At 36.1% G+C, this 16,875-nt stretch overlaps 1 protein-coding gene across 1 annotated transcript; it reads right to left on the bottom strand.

Moving 5' to 3' along the window:
- Positions 1–1,634: 1,634 nt before the first annotated feature.
- LOC106050833 (uncharacterized) lies at positions 1,635–16,123 on the bottom strand. Its single transcript, XM_056004615.1, has 4 exons — positions 15,828–16,123; positions 7,488–7,820; positions 4,038–4,140; positions 1,635–2,657 (listed from the first exon to the last, which is right to left on the bottom strand). The coding sequence occupies exons 2-4, from the start codon at positions 7,666–7,668 to the stop codon at positions 2,474–2,476; spliced, it is 468 nt and encodes a 155-aa protein (XP_055860590.1). The 5' UTR covers positions 7,669–7,820; positions 15,828–16,123; the 3' UTR covers positions 1,635–2,473.
- Between the last annotated feature and the right edge of the window lie 752 nt (positions 16,124–16,875).

Genomic DNA, 16,875 nt, shown 5'->3' on the forward strand with positions numbered 1-16,875 from the left:
TTAATAGGCCAGAAAAATGTTAGTCAATAAATATTCGATCTATTTACTGTTAAATAATGGACGTAGAACTAGATACTAGTTTGTATCAATGTTTCAATGTTTGACACCCAGAAGTGTTTTAGGAATGTCAAGGTGTAGAATGGGAACTAGAACTCTTAAAACATTTCTTTATAAATTTTGAAACTCGTTTCATTTCTGTTTTTTTTTAAATTGTACAAACATACAAACTTTTAATTCGTGTAGGAGTTCTGCTTCAAACGTAATCTTCTTATTGGCCTCCTTCAGTCGTAGAACAACTATGGTTCATCTCAGAGCACACTTCCTCATGTGGCTGTGGAGCCCTATTTTGGAGAGAAACTCCCATCCACAGATAACGCAGGTAAAGGTGGCTTTTGCTTCGGTGGTAGAGGAGCTGGCCGTTTTTCGGATTGTACGTTTTTCTTCCTGAGCTGAGACCCATGCACTTTCACTGTCCATAGCTTTCTTGGTCACTGTCTCTCTCCATCTGTTGCGGTCTAGAGCTATGTCTTCCCAATAGTCAGTATTGATGTTCACTGATTTGAGGTCACGTTTTATTACATCTATGTAACGGAGGTGGGGGCGACTAGTTTTTCTTGTGCCAGTCGCGAGTTGACCATAGAGGATGACTTTCGGGATGCGCTTGTCCTCCATCCGGCGAACATGTCCAAGCCAGCGCAAGCGGCGTTGTCTGAGGGCTGTAAAGATGCTGGAAATACCCGCTTCAAACGTAATAAGCTTATTAAAAGGCTACTCTACTTGCATTGGAATGTCCTTTGATAAATGTACCGATACATTGAGATTACTCAATTGTTTTGTCACACACTACATTCGTCTTATTGGGGGAGATGTTGAACCCGGGCCCACTGGTACCTTGCTACGCCACTGGATCAGGGTATATACTCGTATCTAGAAACAGGCAACTTGATGATATTAGAAAATAGATTATCAATATCATGCCTGATGTCATGAAGTTATGCTCTTCAAAAACACAGCACCATGAAAGTCATTAAACCTTATTGGTTTATACTTATGCTGTCTTATTATTAAACTGTACTTTATTTAGATTATGTCTTAATTATTATCATTATTAGCCAAATGGAAAACAATTGAAAGGTTCCGCAATAATGGAAAGTGTTCCGTTAAAAGAAAAAAGTCTGTGAAACACTGCCATAGACCCATACCATTTAGGTCTACACGAGGTACGCTAACTACAGGTGGTATAGGCGTATAGCCCACTTCTACTGTTACTTTTCTTAAATCATTTGTAATTTTCAAACTAATCCAAATATTTGTTTACTAGTAACAAGATCAAGTCACACTCGACTGAGTACTTAGTCAGGGCAGTTCAGTTCTACGTACTTAATTATTGTCAGTTAATTGTACTAGTCTTCATTTACATTACATTACGTTCATTACTATGTTTCGTTAGCCTTTCCTTCTTCCCCAGAGCATGGAACGGGTTGCCTGAATCAGACATAAAAAAAAAACAATGACTTAAAAGTTTAAGACTAATTAAACGTGCCCTAGATGAACACATGACGCAATTATTTTTATCTTCAATGAACATCTGTAATTTATAAGAAAAAAATAAAACATGGTTTTTAATCAATGTTAACATTTAGATTTATTTTGTTATTTTGTAGAAAAAGTTTAAAAGATAAAAAACTTTGATGAAAATAACACCAAAAACTCTTAGATCGCATAGACTTCCTTCATGGAACAATACCAGGAAAATAAGAAGAGGAAGACAGCGATGGAAAGACATCAAAGAATGGACGGCCCTGTCATTGAAAAAAAAATTCTATCCAAGGCAAAAGATAGATGAATGGAGAAAGATGGCTGGCGGATCATGTGTGGCTCACCAAGTGACAGACGAATGTGAAGGTGGAAGTGGTCACTAAGAGTGTCATTTAGCCACACACCCTCCCCCCTTCTCAGTATGTGTGCTGCTGTTCTATTTAGGGGCCAATACTATAAATACATCAAGCATCACAATAAGAACCTTCATTAGCTAATGACAAAACATGTTTAATTATTGCATTCAGACCTTGCGATCTATGGAGTCAAAAGATTTGAAGTTTATCAATTTCTGTGTTCGATGGTCTATGTGGCCAGCACATGCCTGGTATGTACATCAGGTATCAATTAGAGTTTCTCTTCTGGATTTGAACTTGTTGCACATCAGTTTAAAAGACATGAATTAGAGTGCTACACCACCAAGCTAATAACCTTCGACCCATGCATTCCAACAAATGTTAGAAGTCTGTGGTCATAACTTTTTGTGATACTAACATTTATCATTGAAAACAAAAATTGACTAAATAGCTACACATCAAAACACCACAATCACTGTGCTGTTACCAAGATAAAACAATTTAATAAATAAACTATTTACACAACTTTTTTTTTCCTCGTCACTATTTAAAACATAAACTTGTGTCGTGGAAGCATTTTAATGTCTATTTGGCGCCGCCCGTTTCTCGTGCTCCTTCTGGATGTATCTAGTTTTCTGAGCTGTTGCTGGAACTGAATTTTTTACTGCGGCTGCATTGGGTGGGAATGGGTTAAAGTGTCCGTTCTCTGGACCTGGCGTTGTTGTCGAATTGTTTGTTGTAGTAGTTGCTGGTATTCGCTTTCTGGGGAAATAAAAAATATTGAATACTTTTTTTAAAAGTAAATTATAAAAAGGGATGATATCAGAAACCCCATTAGTAACGAACCATGCTGGGAATAACTCCCTTAGAGCTTGTGAGAGGAAGCGGGCAGTGAGTTGTAAGGTCGCCTTCCCCATTGCTTTCTGAACATTGGGGGAAAAAAAAACAATAGCGTATAAGGACGTCCCCCCCCCCTTCCCCCTTTTACAAATCTTAATATTCGGGAGTGAAAAAAAAAACAAACTTAAATTGTGTTAAGGGAGACGACTGCTACGAACCGTATTTTTTTGGTTCCCTGCTTGTCTTTGTAGAGTTGCCTCCCTTAAATTCATTAAAATATCTATACTACAAAGTAGACAGTAAGGCGTATGTATGTATGTATGTACTTGTTTTCCGAATCAAAATCAAAACCGTTTAACCAATCTTGATGAAACGTGGCATAAATGCTCCGCAGGCAATAACAGGAACAGTCACGTATGTAAAGTAGACCTAAATCAAACTTAAGAACGTCAATATATAATATATAAAATATATAAAAATTCGCCAAACTGCATGAAAGTATTAGTATTTCATGGATCTAGGTCATATAGCCATATCTAAATGAGGCAAGATGAAAAGGATGTAGATCTAATTTTAACCCTTAAATTGCTGAGCTTTTTTTTACACTGAGTACATACAGAATGGAATTACAATTCTAATGTTTAGAGGCTAAACTAACACACGCGTCTTAAGGGTTAAGAACTACACTTTGCAAAGATAGTTTTTTACTTTGACACATTAAAACACAAAATATGGTCCATTCATTTCATTAATAAAATTATCCTTCAAATTTGTGTTTCAAAAGCATTTTTTAAATACATTCTATCTATATATCTGCGAATTTAGACATCCTGACGTACTTTATATCCCATTCATCGCGCGCTTCCTTCATTTTAATAGCTAAATTTATCTCTATTAGAGAAACCTTTAACAAATCAGGTCAACTCGTTTCCATAGTATTTTATATTTGATATGAACGTATCGGCTTAACGGGTAAACCCATTTTCGCTAAACTACTTTTATTTTCGTGGCATAAGAGCAAAGCTTGAAAGGAACATTATATTAGTTTGACATAGATCTAAAACCAATCCACTAGATTGGTAATACACAAAATAACGCCCGCAGGCCGCGGGTAATATCCGGCTAGTTTCTATATATAATATACATGGATGGTGTAATATATATATGTCGCAACACGGACAGTGTAACCTAATGAAATAATACTGGGACTAAAAGACTAGCTTTATTATATGACAAAATAAATGATGAGGATAACAAACTATTTAGTTTTGATAATTTCTATTAGACGTGGCCTTTACTTACGGCTTGTATTTTTCAGACGTAGCTTGCCGTACAAAGTAAGCGATAATGAAGATTAACAAGCACAGGAGTAAAAATCCTGCAACAGATACTGTGATGATCAAATCTGAGGACAAAATAGTTTTAAAACTTTTATCAATGCAACATTTGAAAATCAATCCATCAAACAAGGCAAATATAAAAAAAAATACTTTTTACAATACTTCTATTATGAAGTTCTATTCAACTTTACGGAACCTGGGTGGATAAACTTAGACACGGATCTCAAAACGGCTTTAGCGATTTTCCTATAAATTTGACAGTTGCTGTATATTGTTTGGAAAACAATTACTTGCAAGTGGGAATTTGACGAGAGAACGAGAACATGTTTATCTTGAACGGACTAGACGTCTTCGGGTATTTCCACATGTAGGAATGATTCATTCAAGAGTTTAATAAATTATTGTTCAGGAACTTTTTGCGCATAATCTTTTAAGTCTAGATCTAAAGGAATATTATTTTTATTAAATATATTTTATTAAGTCTATTAGCTCTATAGATTCGCTAAACCAGGATTCTTTCAGTATTTTATAGATTTTTGTGTGTACATTATGGCCCTCACGGACAGATGATTGCGTGCACTTTTTAGCTCTGCAGATTCAACTTTTCTAAGCTTTCCGTTCGTAGCATAAAATAATTTTAATAAGAAGGAAACATGAAACGTTCACTCTATGACATGCAACTTACAAACAAATGGTCGATGAACTATCGGTGACAAAAGAGATTTTATCTGCGGATCAACTGTCACGCATTGAGACTCTGTAAAAGTTTTAGCTCAATTCTTTTATTTATTTAAGTTGGCATTTAGGCGTCTTTGACATTGTTTAGATTATGATGAAAATCTCCTGTTCTGATGACCTCGACGATGTCAGCGAGGTCAGTTGACATGACTTGTCACTATAACGTTGTATTTCTTTTTTTCCATTAGTCTTCTGGGTAATCTGAGGGTAGATGATTGGTGTCTGCTACATAGAATTTTAAACACTGAGTTTGAGAACCTTTAAATAGGGGAAGACAAGATAATAAGGAGGCGCGGTGGCTGAAAGGTAAAGCGCTTGGCTTTCGAACCGGGGACCGGGGTTCGAATCCTGGTGAGGACTTTGATTTTTAATTTCGGGATCTTCGGGCGCCTTTGAGTCCACCCAGCTCTAATGGGGTACCTGACATTAGTTAGAGAAAAGTAAAGGTCATTGTGCTGGCCACATGACACCCTTGTTAACCGTAGGCCACAGAAACAGATGACCTTTACATCATCTGCCCTATAGACCACAAAGTCTGAAAGGGGAACTTTACTTACTTACAAGATAATATAGGGGTAAGGGGAAGACACGATAATATAGGAGTCTGTTCAGGGGAAGACAAGATAATATAGGGGTCTGTTCAGGGGAAGAAAAGATAATATAGGGGCCTGTTCAGGTGAAGACAAGATAATATAGGGGTCTGTTCAGGGGAAGACAAGATAATATAGGGGTCTGTTCAGGGGAAGACAAGATAATATAGGGGCCTGTTCAGGGAAAGACAAGATAATATCGGGCTCTGTTAACTCTATAAGTTTGAAGCTTCGCGTTAAATCTAAAAAATCTACCAGTGTAAATTTATAATTGATTTCGGATCATAATGTGTAGTATTGCTTGATACATAGCGTTCTTCAATCTATTTCTATTTGAGGATTAAATTATTTTAAATCGTAAGGAAGGATTTTTTTTTCTTTCTTGACCTAAAAAAAGGGACCCCAGGATACATTGGACATTAAGTCATCATAACTACTATGATAATAAAGAAAGAAATATATTAACCAAACAATTTCATTGTAATACATTTCTTTCACTTTATTTAGTATTTTAAAACATGTGTCCATGAGTGCACCTAGATTTACTGTGCACCTGACATTGTTAGGTGGAGAGGGTTAACTGCTGATAGTGCTTCTGTCCTGTTGACAACATAACAGGGTCCTTAACCAAATACTCAGGTGACCTCCACCTCCTCTGTCCTTCCCTTTAAATCAACAGACAAACAGACTATGAAGTTATTGATCTGTTTTCTTAATAGTATTTCGTTTTTAGTGCACACACTTCAGCGTGTCCTCGGCTATTGAAAGCTTAACTATTTATCCCCAAACTTGGGCTTGTACAGAGAGTTTGAGTTTCGCGTTTAGGCACATCGGCACAATTTAGGCTATGTCGTGCCCGTAATCCTTTAAGGATCACTCTCCCTTTACATAACAAGGGCTAAATTCTATACAGGTAAATCATTAAAAACAAGGTCTATTCACAGTTAAAATAGTAAAGGTAGTAAAAATTTAATAATTTGGTACAAATCTTATGTCAATATTATATGTTCACAATTCATAAATCAGATCTTCGTAGACAACCCCACCTCCCGGACAAAGCCCGGTTTGTACGGAGACAAACATATGTAGTATATAAACTGAAAGGGAAATCTTCGATGGTTTTTTGACAATTTTTGATATAATAAGTGTTCTGATTTACAGAAAATTAATATATAATTATTTTTATTTCATTTTCAATAATAACTTACTAATTGATGTTTTTTTTTTTCTTTTTTCTCGCGTAATTTTTCGGCGCATCCAAAACGGTCAGATTTTCCCGGGTTTCTTAGTGACGTCACACAAACCTATTAATTTATTCCACTGACTCACTGCATAACGGAAAATCATGCAGTAAAGTTTACACTCTAGTTCTAGGTCTATGCAGTTAGATCTAGATCTTGTAAGCAACGGAAAAAAACATGCTAAGAGTACATCTAGGCCTACATGCTTGATTAACCACGGCAGTGTGTATTTTCTCGCCTGACCACACAATACACAACAATAACTATTACTTGGTTGTCTTGTCATGACATACAACACGTAGCCTACGCTAGCCAAACACTGACCAGTGTGTTAGAATGAGTCAGACAAACGATCTATTTACTTTTTGGGACAGGGAGGGGTATAAATGAACATGTTACTTTTTTTCTTGAGTTGGATGTCCTAATACTTTTATATATTTTATTATATTTATATATATTCGATCTCGATATTGTTGAGAAAAGTGAAATATGCCTAACCTAAAAACAAAATCTCAAAGAACCCAGTTTTACAATCTAATTTATTAAATATTTCTAAGCATTTAAATAAAAATGGTTACATGTTAACTGTCACAAATTTGTACGAAGAATTAAAGTATGTAGATAACTCGGATAACTCAATTTTGAAAAACAATCGGAGTTTCCCTTCAACCAGTGATGCCCAACGTACGTACCGAGGGCCACATCCAGCCTGTAACACTGCCCTACTTCTGAAACCTCTTCTCAAATCGCATATAATCGATGTTGCAAAATTATTAAGACTCCCTGGCTCAAAATGCGCGGGCACCGCTGAACTAAATGATGGAATAAATGACAGCCCTTTACCTTGATCAACTGGTATAAATGTGCTGCTCTCTGTCACAGCATTCTTTATTGCTGTTGTGCTGGTTGTCACTTTGGTGTCACTACTTATTGAGCTAGTGAGGTTGAACACTGGGCTCTCTGTAGGGTTGCCCTTTATATATCCAACGAACAGGATCGCGGTGAAATAAAAGAACTGTATCATTCTGTTCTCATCTGAGTTCTAGTTAGTCCTTTGGTTTAATTGATACTCATTTATATTACTCATGTCTCAGGATTTCTTTATAAAATAAAATACTGTAAGGTATCATCCAGCGTGCAGCAAGGACAATAAACCCTCTACGTCATTGTTGAGACCTGTAGGTGATAAATAAGTGGTGAGGACGTGCATGCATACTTTATTTAAAAAATATAATAAATATTGAATATTATACAGTTAAGGCTTTCTTAAAATAAAGTTATCTCAGCCGGAGGCGGTTTAATCTTTTTATCAGTCCTCTATTTCCATTGTATCTCTGGCTGCTAAAGTTCAAAAGCACATCGCTGTCAAAATGTACCAGTAAACATTACAACACGCATTTAGGTTTTAAATATTGTTGTGCCCTATATTCGGAGAGAGGATAGGGTAAAGGACTCGGATTGGTCGTCCTAAAAGGGGAGACTATTACGCCCAACTCAGTTGCGGGTCCTAGTTTTGTGCTTCACTATTCGTGTATATGTTTATTCGGTGCAAGTTTTAATGTTTGTGTGACACCTGCCTTTTGAGTTGTTGATTATATTTAATATGTAAAGCTTTAAAAAAATAAGCCCAGCAGCGCTAGCTGTTCCTACCTGTACTTGTTGTAGACCAACGTGTAGGTTTACCAGGCTTTCCTTATTATGTGTGTGATTTAATAACATTAAATGCGCAGATACGTATGTGCATGCTATTCGTTTAGATATAGGTGATCCACATACCAGTAATATTCAACTAAGCGAAGGAAAGCGCTGGCAAGGTGGTCAAAGAAAGCGCTTCAGGGACACCCTCAAAGCTTCTCTGAAGGTGTTCAGCATAGACCCAGGCACCTGGGAGACATGAGGCACATGACAGAGCATCATGGCGTCGCGCTGTGAAAACTGGCGCACAGGTTGCTGAGGAAAAGAGAACCAAGCTGGCAGAAGAAATACGCCAGAAAAGTAAAGCAAGGCAAACGACACTAGCTCCAGCTGGAATAACCTGCCCAGTGTGCAGCCGAACATTCCGGGCTCACATAGGTCTCACCAGCCACACGAGGAGGCACAAAACCCCAGTGCAAAGCCCTCAGCCCCCTGGATGACAAAGTGGTCATCATCGAACCACGATGGACGAACTATATATATAATATTCAAATGATTTGAACCTTTTTACTTGGACACAGATAATAATAAAGATGTGTCATCAGCTAACTAGGCATATATACCTTGCCGACGGTGTTACATCCTGTATACTATACAATGCCTAAACACGTCAGGCAAAGTAAAAATAATTGTTTCATTTCCTACTTTGCCCCAGGCATTGTATAGAAAGTGCAATGTGCAAAACGTTGATTTAGATTATTTTATTAATAATATAAATTTCTCGGAATAATATTTCTATTCGCCAGTAATCTAGATAATAATGTCCTTTAATTAAAGTATGGCTGCCTGGTCGTGCGGTTTGCGCGCTGGACTGTCGTTCAGATTTATCGATGGTCCCGGGTTCAAACCCTGCCCGCTCCCATCCCCCGTCGTCCTGCGGGAGGTTTGGACTAGGAAGTAATTATCTTCAACTCTGAAGGAACATCCGAAACATGTAAAACATTTTACAAACATTTTACAAGTACTGCGTTTGTTTAACTTTATCCGTCTAAGTTTGCATGTCTATGGAGTCCAAATTGAACTGGGTAAAAGGTTGATACAAAAGAGGTTTCACATTGTGTTGTATGAAAGGTGAAAGAATTTATGTATAATATGTAATCGGGCAAATACGAAGGAACCACTTGACTAGATAGAGGCGCGGTGACTGACTGGTCAAGCGCTTGGCTTCCGAAATCGGGGTCCCACGTTCGAATCCTGGTATAGTATAGGATTTTTCATTTTGGGATCTTCAGGGAGCCTCTGAGTCCACCCAGCTCTAATGGGTACCTGGCGGTTGGTCGTTGTGCTGGCCGTATGACACCCTTGTTAACAGTGGGCCACAGAAACAGATTCGCCATTGAAAAAGAAAAGTGATTATACCCTATTATAATACGCTCGTCTTAAAATTGAGCTTACTAATCAACTCAGTGGCCGCTATTTTACAGAAAGAAATGATCTTTAAAACAATTATAATAAAGTATTTTCCCATTTCAATTCTTGCTATTAGGTTGATTTAAAGTCCCACCCAGATAAACATAAAAATGGAATAACATTCCCATGTTTCCATAAATACTATTGGAAAAAAATCTCGTACAAGGAAGTGGCCTAATTATTATTATTTTTTTTTTTGAATGATAAACAGTTCTAAAAAGTCATTTCATCTGAGATGTTAATGATAAATAAAATAGTCAATTATGCAGCCTATGAATTACTAACATTTTCCATTAAATACTTTGTAAGCCTAGGTTTTAAGACACGATACACTCAATCCGGTCTCCGACTAAGCTAAGTTCTTTCATTTTGCCATCACTTTTTGAATAATGTCATCTGGTGTGGACCACACCTTCACACCAACCAGCGACTTCGCCCGCATTTAAAGCTTAAAGCAGGTGAAAGATCAACTGTACAACATAATGTTTCTAAATTTAACTTTTTTAAAGCGTATATTTATTAGTCGGGAGTATAAGGCAAGACTTAAACTCGGCCAAGTCATTGTCAAATTTTAATCTTAATTTTTTTTTATTGTATCTGTATAGCGCGTCTTTCATGCAGAGGCGTAGTGAACAAAACGTGCGTAAGGGGCAAGGTATTTTAGTGGCGCCCTCGTATTTTCCATGAACTTAGAAATTTTATTAGAATGTGAGAAACCAGACATAATTGCAGGAACAGAAACTTGGCTGCATCCTGAAATTTATAATGCAGAAATTTTCAATAGTAATTATGAAATTTTTAGAAAAGATAGGGCTGATAATCATGGAGGAGTTCTTTTAGCAATAAAAAACACTCTTATAGCAGAAGAAATTACCTTACCTAACTCAAAAAATGTAGAATCAACATTTTGTAAAATTAATACCACCTCAACATCCCTAATAATAGGCAGCATTTACAGACCACCAAATTCTAGTTTAGAATACATGCAGGAACTATGTAATCAGATTACTACACTTAAAGAGACAAATAAAAATGCAGTTTTTTGGATTATGGGTGATTTCAACCTACCTGATATAAATTGGAAAACACTAACCATAGATAAACACCAAAACCTTAAGGACATAAATGAGCTTTTCATAGAAACTTTACACAACCTAAGTTTAGATCAAATCATTAAAAAGCCAACTAGATTAAACAACACATTAGATCTCTTCTTAACCAACAGACCTGGATTAGTAGTTGATTATGAAATTATCCCTGGTCTATCAGACCATGAGATCATAAAAATACACAGTCAGATAAAAGCAGTAGCCAATACAAAACCCAAAAGAAAAATCTTACTCTGGAATAAATGTAACCTAACACAACTACACCAAGCTGCACTAAACTTTCAACAAACATTCTTATTAGAAAAAGACATTAACCAACCAGTCGATGACCTCTGGAATTTCATTAACAACCATCTTAAAAGCATAATAGAAAATCATATACCAACTAAATACACATCAAACAAAATAAATAAATGCTGGTTTAATAATAGACTAAAGAAGCTTTGTAAACAGAAGGAAAACCTCTATAGAAAATTTAAAGAAACTAATGCAGAAAGAGTTTACAAAAAGTATATAAAAATTAAACACTTAACCCAAAAAGTAAGCAGACAGCTGCAGAGTGAATACATAAACAATGTAATATCTAAAGATAACAACAAAAACCTATGGTCATACATTAAGTCTAAGAAAATGGAAACAACAGGCGTAGCGCCATTAAAAGATGAACATAACATAATACATAATGATAATGAAACTAAAGCAAACATTCTAAACAAATACTTTGCATCAGCATTCTCAGCCCCAGGAGACAAAGACATATTACTGAATTTGAACCAAGTAGACAACATAGAAGATATAGTAGTACAAGAAAATGGAATTCAAAAACTATTAGCCAACACCAAACCAAATAAAGCTTCTGGACCTGATGGTATTCCAGCTAGATTACTCAAAGAACTAAGTAATGAGCTAGCCCCAGTGTTCAAAATACTCTTTCAGGCTTCACTTAACCAGGGCAGAGTACCAAAGGACTGGAAAGAAGCTAATGTCACCCCCCTATTTAAAAAAGGAGAAAAATCTGACCCAGGGAACTACAGACTAGTATCACTTACCAGCATCACATGTAAAATCCTAGAACACATAATACGTAGCAACATCATAAACCACTTAGACAAACATAATGTCCTCACACCATACCAACATGGCTTTAGGAAATATAGATCATGTGAAACACAACTAATAGGACTAATTGATGATTTTTCAAAAGGTTTAGATAATAGTGAACAAATAGATGCTATCTTACTAGATTTTTCTAAGGCTTTTGACAAAGTTCACCACCATAGTTTGCTTAAAAAATTAAAATATTTCGGCATTAATGGTCTACTGCATCAGTGGATTAAAGACTTTCTGATAGGGAGAGAACAAACTGTAATAATAAATGGCTCTAAATCAACACCGATAACAGTAAACTCAGGTGTACCTCAAGGTACAGTCTTGAGTCCACTACTATTTTTAATTTACATAAATGATTTACCAAATTGCATTAGTTCAGGAACAAAAGTCAGATTATTTGCAGACGATTGCATAATATATAGAACAATAAAAACAACACAAGACACAGATATTTTACAAAGAGAATTAGATGAATTACAGAAATGGGAATCAAATTGGAGCATGTCTTTCCACCCAGAAAAATGTCAGTTGTTAAGAGTAACAAAAAAACTAAAACAAATTAATTCCACTTATCTTATTCATGGCAAACCAGTATCACAGACTAAAAACGCAAAATACCTAGGTGTTATAATAAATGAAAAACTATCATGGAATCCACATATTGATGAAACTACAAAAAAATCAAACAAAGCATTAGGATTTATTAAAAGAAATTTCTATAAATCAAATAAGAACATAAAACTAAAATGTTACTTAACCTTGGTTAGGCCAATAATAGAATATGCATCCTCCGTTTGGGACCCCTCAACTCAAGAAAACATTAAGAAACTGGAACAGACACAAAATAGAGCAGTGAGATTCATAACAAACGAATATTCACATTTGACTAGAGTAACACCTTTAGTAAAATCACTAAATTTAGAAAGCCTTCAGGACAGAAGGCTCAAAAGTAAAGTAGCAATCATACATAAAACACTGAACCATAATCTTCAAATACAAAAACAAAATTTAATAAAATACTCTGAAAGACACAAAGATAAAGGCACATTCCTCGTCCCATATGCTAGGACAAATTTGTACAAATACTCCTTCTTCCCTAGTGCTATTAGAGCATGGAATGGGTTGCCTGAGCTAGCCAGGAAAACCAGTGACTTGGCAGAATTTAAGTCATTGGTTAATATGCATGACTAAATGCATGACGCGTAGGACGTAATCATCTTCTTTTTTGAAGTAACGTCTGTATTATATAAGATAAGAAGATAACATCACATAGAAATATAGACTGCGTGTGGCGCCCCCCCCCTGAGGGTGGCGCCCGTAGCATTTTGCCACCCCCCTCTCAATACGCCTATGCTTTTATGCTTATAGCTAGCTCAGCGCGCTATGGTAGGTTTCAAGTCCAATCGTTATAGTTCAGTGATGCCCAAACTACGGCCCGCGGGCCAGATCCGGCCCGCGACGTGGCTCCATCCGGCCCGCCTAAACATCGGCACAAAGTGAAGAAAATTTGTAAAAAGGTTGAAAAATGTATTTTTGATACGTTAGGACCTTTTTTTTGGATGGATTTCATTCTAATCTAATGTTTTCTAATGTTCATATTATTTTTTTATAATGAACACGACGTTTATTTTGTTCGGTGACAAGTGTTGACAGTTGTTTTAGGTTCTTGGATAATTCCGCTGCTGTTTTGTAAGTCATGCTCTAAACATATTGTGTGTAATATTGTATCAATTTTGGTAATGTTCTTTTGATATCAAAGAGAATAATACGTACCATTTAATATTTGTGAGTTAATGAAATGGTAGAGCCGTAGGAACAAAAACTAGATTATGAATGTAGATTGTTGGTTTGAGCCGCAAAGAAAAAAATCGCTAACTTACGCCTAGTTGAGTGAGTTGAGCGACTGACGAGAAAAAAGGGATAAGATTTGTGCCCACGGTAAGGGCAAACTACAGAGTTGTTTTAACTTATGAGAAATGAAGCGTAAAAAAATTGTTTTCTAGCAGTGATGAAAGAATTTGTCCTGGGGATTAAAACAGTCAAAGCATTCAAACTATTGGACCATATTGGTACAAATTTCCATTCAAAACTAAACGACAGAGCAGCAGATTTTGAAATGTTTTCTGTTGCCACTGAGGACTGCCCCAACAGATCTGCAAATGAAGCTGATTGACTTACACAGCCAGACATTCCTGGTTGAGAAATTAAGAGCGATTTCTTCACCAATTTGTATGAAGGAACTTTTCAAATTTCCGAAATCAAGTGTTAAAGACATTCAGACAATCACAATGTTTATAAGCACTTCATTGAGTAGACAAACTTTTCATTGATAAAACGGATGAAGCCGATCTTACATAATCGCCTAGCACTGCTACGGGTTTGCATTATAGTTTGTAATAAAACTATTTAAAATGGTTTATTCGCTATTTCATTTTTTTTTAATTTATTCCATGATGTGGCCCGCGACACGAGTGTCGAAAATTAAAATGGCCCGCCGGTCGAAAAAGGTTGGGCATCACTGTTATAGTTGATAAAGATTGGTCTCGTATCTGGGAGAAGGTTTCAGTGCTGCCTTTACAAAGGCGCTGAGCAAACACAACTCAGCTCGAGAAGAGTTTTGAACTCAAGCCCATTGATAGGTAACCGTGGGGTTTAAGCCTCTCAGTCACACATCCCACTTCCCAGCAACTTGAGGGCTATTCCCTTGAGACTTAAGTTTACCGTGTTCTTATCTTATGAAATACAGACGTTACATTTAAAGAAGATGATTACGTCCTACGCGTGTCCCTAAGTCAATCAAGTCATGCATGTTCATCAATGACTTAAACTCGGCCAAGTCGTTGGTTTTCCTGGCTGGTTCAGTCAACCCATTCCATGCTCCAATGGCACTGTGTGTAGGCCTAAAGCCATATAGGCCTACGTGAGTCACTGTGTATTTCGTCTTTTAACAATTGTAATTGTAACAGTTGTAATTTTAATAGTTGTAATTTTAACAGTTGTAATTGTAATAGTCGTAATTTTAACAGTTGTACTTTTCACAGTTGTAATTTTAGTAGTTGTAATTTTAACAGTTGTACTTTTAACAGTTGTAATTTTAACAGTTGTAATTTTAACAGTTGTACTTTTAACAGTTGTAATTTTAGTAGTTGTAATTTTAACAGTTGTAATTTTAACAGTTGTAATTTTAATAGTTGTAATTTTAACAGTTGTAATTGCAACAGTTGTCATTGTAACAGTTGTTATTGTAATAGTTGTAATTTTAACAGTTGTAATTTTAGTAGTTGTAATTTTAACAGTTGTAATTGTAACAGTTGTAATTGTAACAGTTGTTATTGTAACAGTTGTTATTGTAACAGTTATTATTGTAACAGTTGTAATTTTAACAGATGTACTTTTAACAGTTGTAATTGTAACAGTTGTCATTGTAACAGTTATTATTGTTACAGTTGTAATTTTAACAGTTGTACTTTTAACAGTTGTAATTGTAACAGTTGTTATTGTAATGGCTGTAATTGTTGCAGTAGTAATAATAACAGTTTAAACAGTTACAGATGCAGGTATCGTTGGGGTAACAAAGGTATCTGAAAGCTGAAAGTGTGTATGTCTTCGTATGTGTCTTGTATGTCTTGGTATACAAATAAAAAGACCTCATTACAAACGTGTCGACGTGAAACAGGCTCACAGGGTGATTGGATCAAAGAATGATCTTCTGACCACAAGCATAACACGACTAAATAAAGACTAACAATATTCTATATATCAAATATCAAAATATTATTTCTTTCCAAATTATCCCATCTGCTGTAAATCTAATTGTAAATGCTAAAAAAAAGAGAGAGCGAGAGAAATGTAATCCTACCTTGATTGAATGTGATCGTAAAGTGTAGGCTTCCGATTAAATTTCATTTTGAGCAGAATCCATTTCAAGAAAAACACAGACATAAAAGTCGTCTGCTAACACTCCCTAACAAAAAGTCACGTCTGCTCGCCTGTACTTCCGTCAACATAACACAGCACCTTACCTTCTAAAAGTTAAAAATAAACGAGTTGAGGTCAAAGGTAAACGTCTGTGTGGACAGAAAGTTGCCTTGCGCAAGGAAGTTTTGTTTCCTTATAAATGTTTTCCTCACTGTCGGGCAAGTGTTCAGTCGTCCGTGTCCTGAAGCTTAGAGCGTAATGCTTTTATAAAGTAGCTGACAAAACATGTATAAATAAACCAGTAAATAATTTATAGCCTAACAAATACGCTTGTCAGAAAAAAAAAAAGCTAGATCTAGATTTTTTTTTTTTTTTTAGAAAATATATATCTAGGTGCAGATCAAAATCAGTTTTGGTGCATTATTCAATAGCGCGTTATCTGGAATAGTTCAACCTTTAATGTCTTCACATTGGCACATTGGATGGCTGCCTGGTCGTGCGGTTTGCACGCTGGACTGTCGTTCAGATTCATCGATGGTCCCGGGTTCAAACCCTGCCCGCTCCCATCCCCCCGTCGTCCTGCGGGAGGTTTGGACTAGGAAGTAAGTATCTCCAACTCTGAAGGAACATCCGAAACATATAAAACATTTTTACAAACATTGTCCAATTTCTTTTGTCTGCCTTAGTAAATGTTGAAAACATCGGTACTTGACGCAGAATTCTATTACGTTTGAGCAAATTAATAACTGGCGTACAGCTATAACTTGACAGTCTAAAATCATGGAGCCTAAAATCATAGAAGCGACCAACATTCAACATTCATTCCTTTAATGTGTTAGCTTACACAAATATAGTAAGGCTCGCCTTTAAGTTCAAAGATTAATGAGGAGTGGAGCATTTCACGTGACTAAGCAGTCCCAGCTGTGACCTACATCTTTTGCTACATCCAAAGCAGAAATAACTGTAGTCTTTTCGCCATCGAAGCATAT

The sequence above is a fragment of the Biomphalaria glabrata genome, chromosome 11 (genome assembly GCF_947242115.1).
Source record: "Biomphalaria glabrata chromosome 11, xgBioGlab47.1, whole genome shotgun sequence".
Lineage (NCBI taxonomy): Eukaryota > Metazoa > Mollusca > Gastropoda > Planorbidae > Biomphalaria > Biomphalaria glabrata.

Excerpts from the sequence above, each read along its gene's own strand:
- LOC106050833 (XM_056004615.1), bottom strand. The coding sequence starts at position 7,668 with ATGATACAGTTCTTTTATTTCACCGCGATCCTGTTCGTTGGATATATA. Across the intron at positions 4,141-7,487 it reads ATTTATACCAGTTGATCAAG|ATTTGATCATCACAGTATCT; the intron begins GTAAAGGGCTGT and ends TTTTGTCCTCAG. Across the intron at positions 2,658-4,037 it reads ACGTCTGAAAAATACAAGCC|AAAGCGAATACCAGCAACTA; the intron begins GTAAGTAAAGGC and ends TTATTTCCCCAG.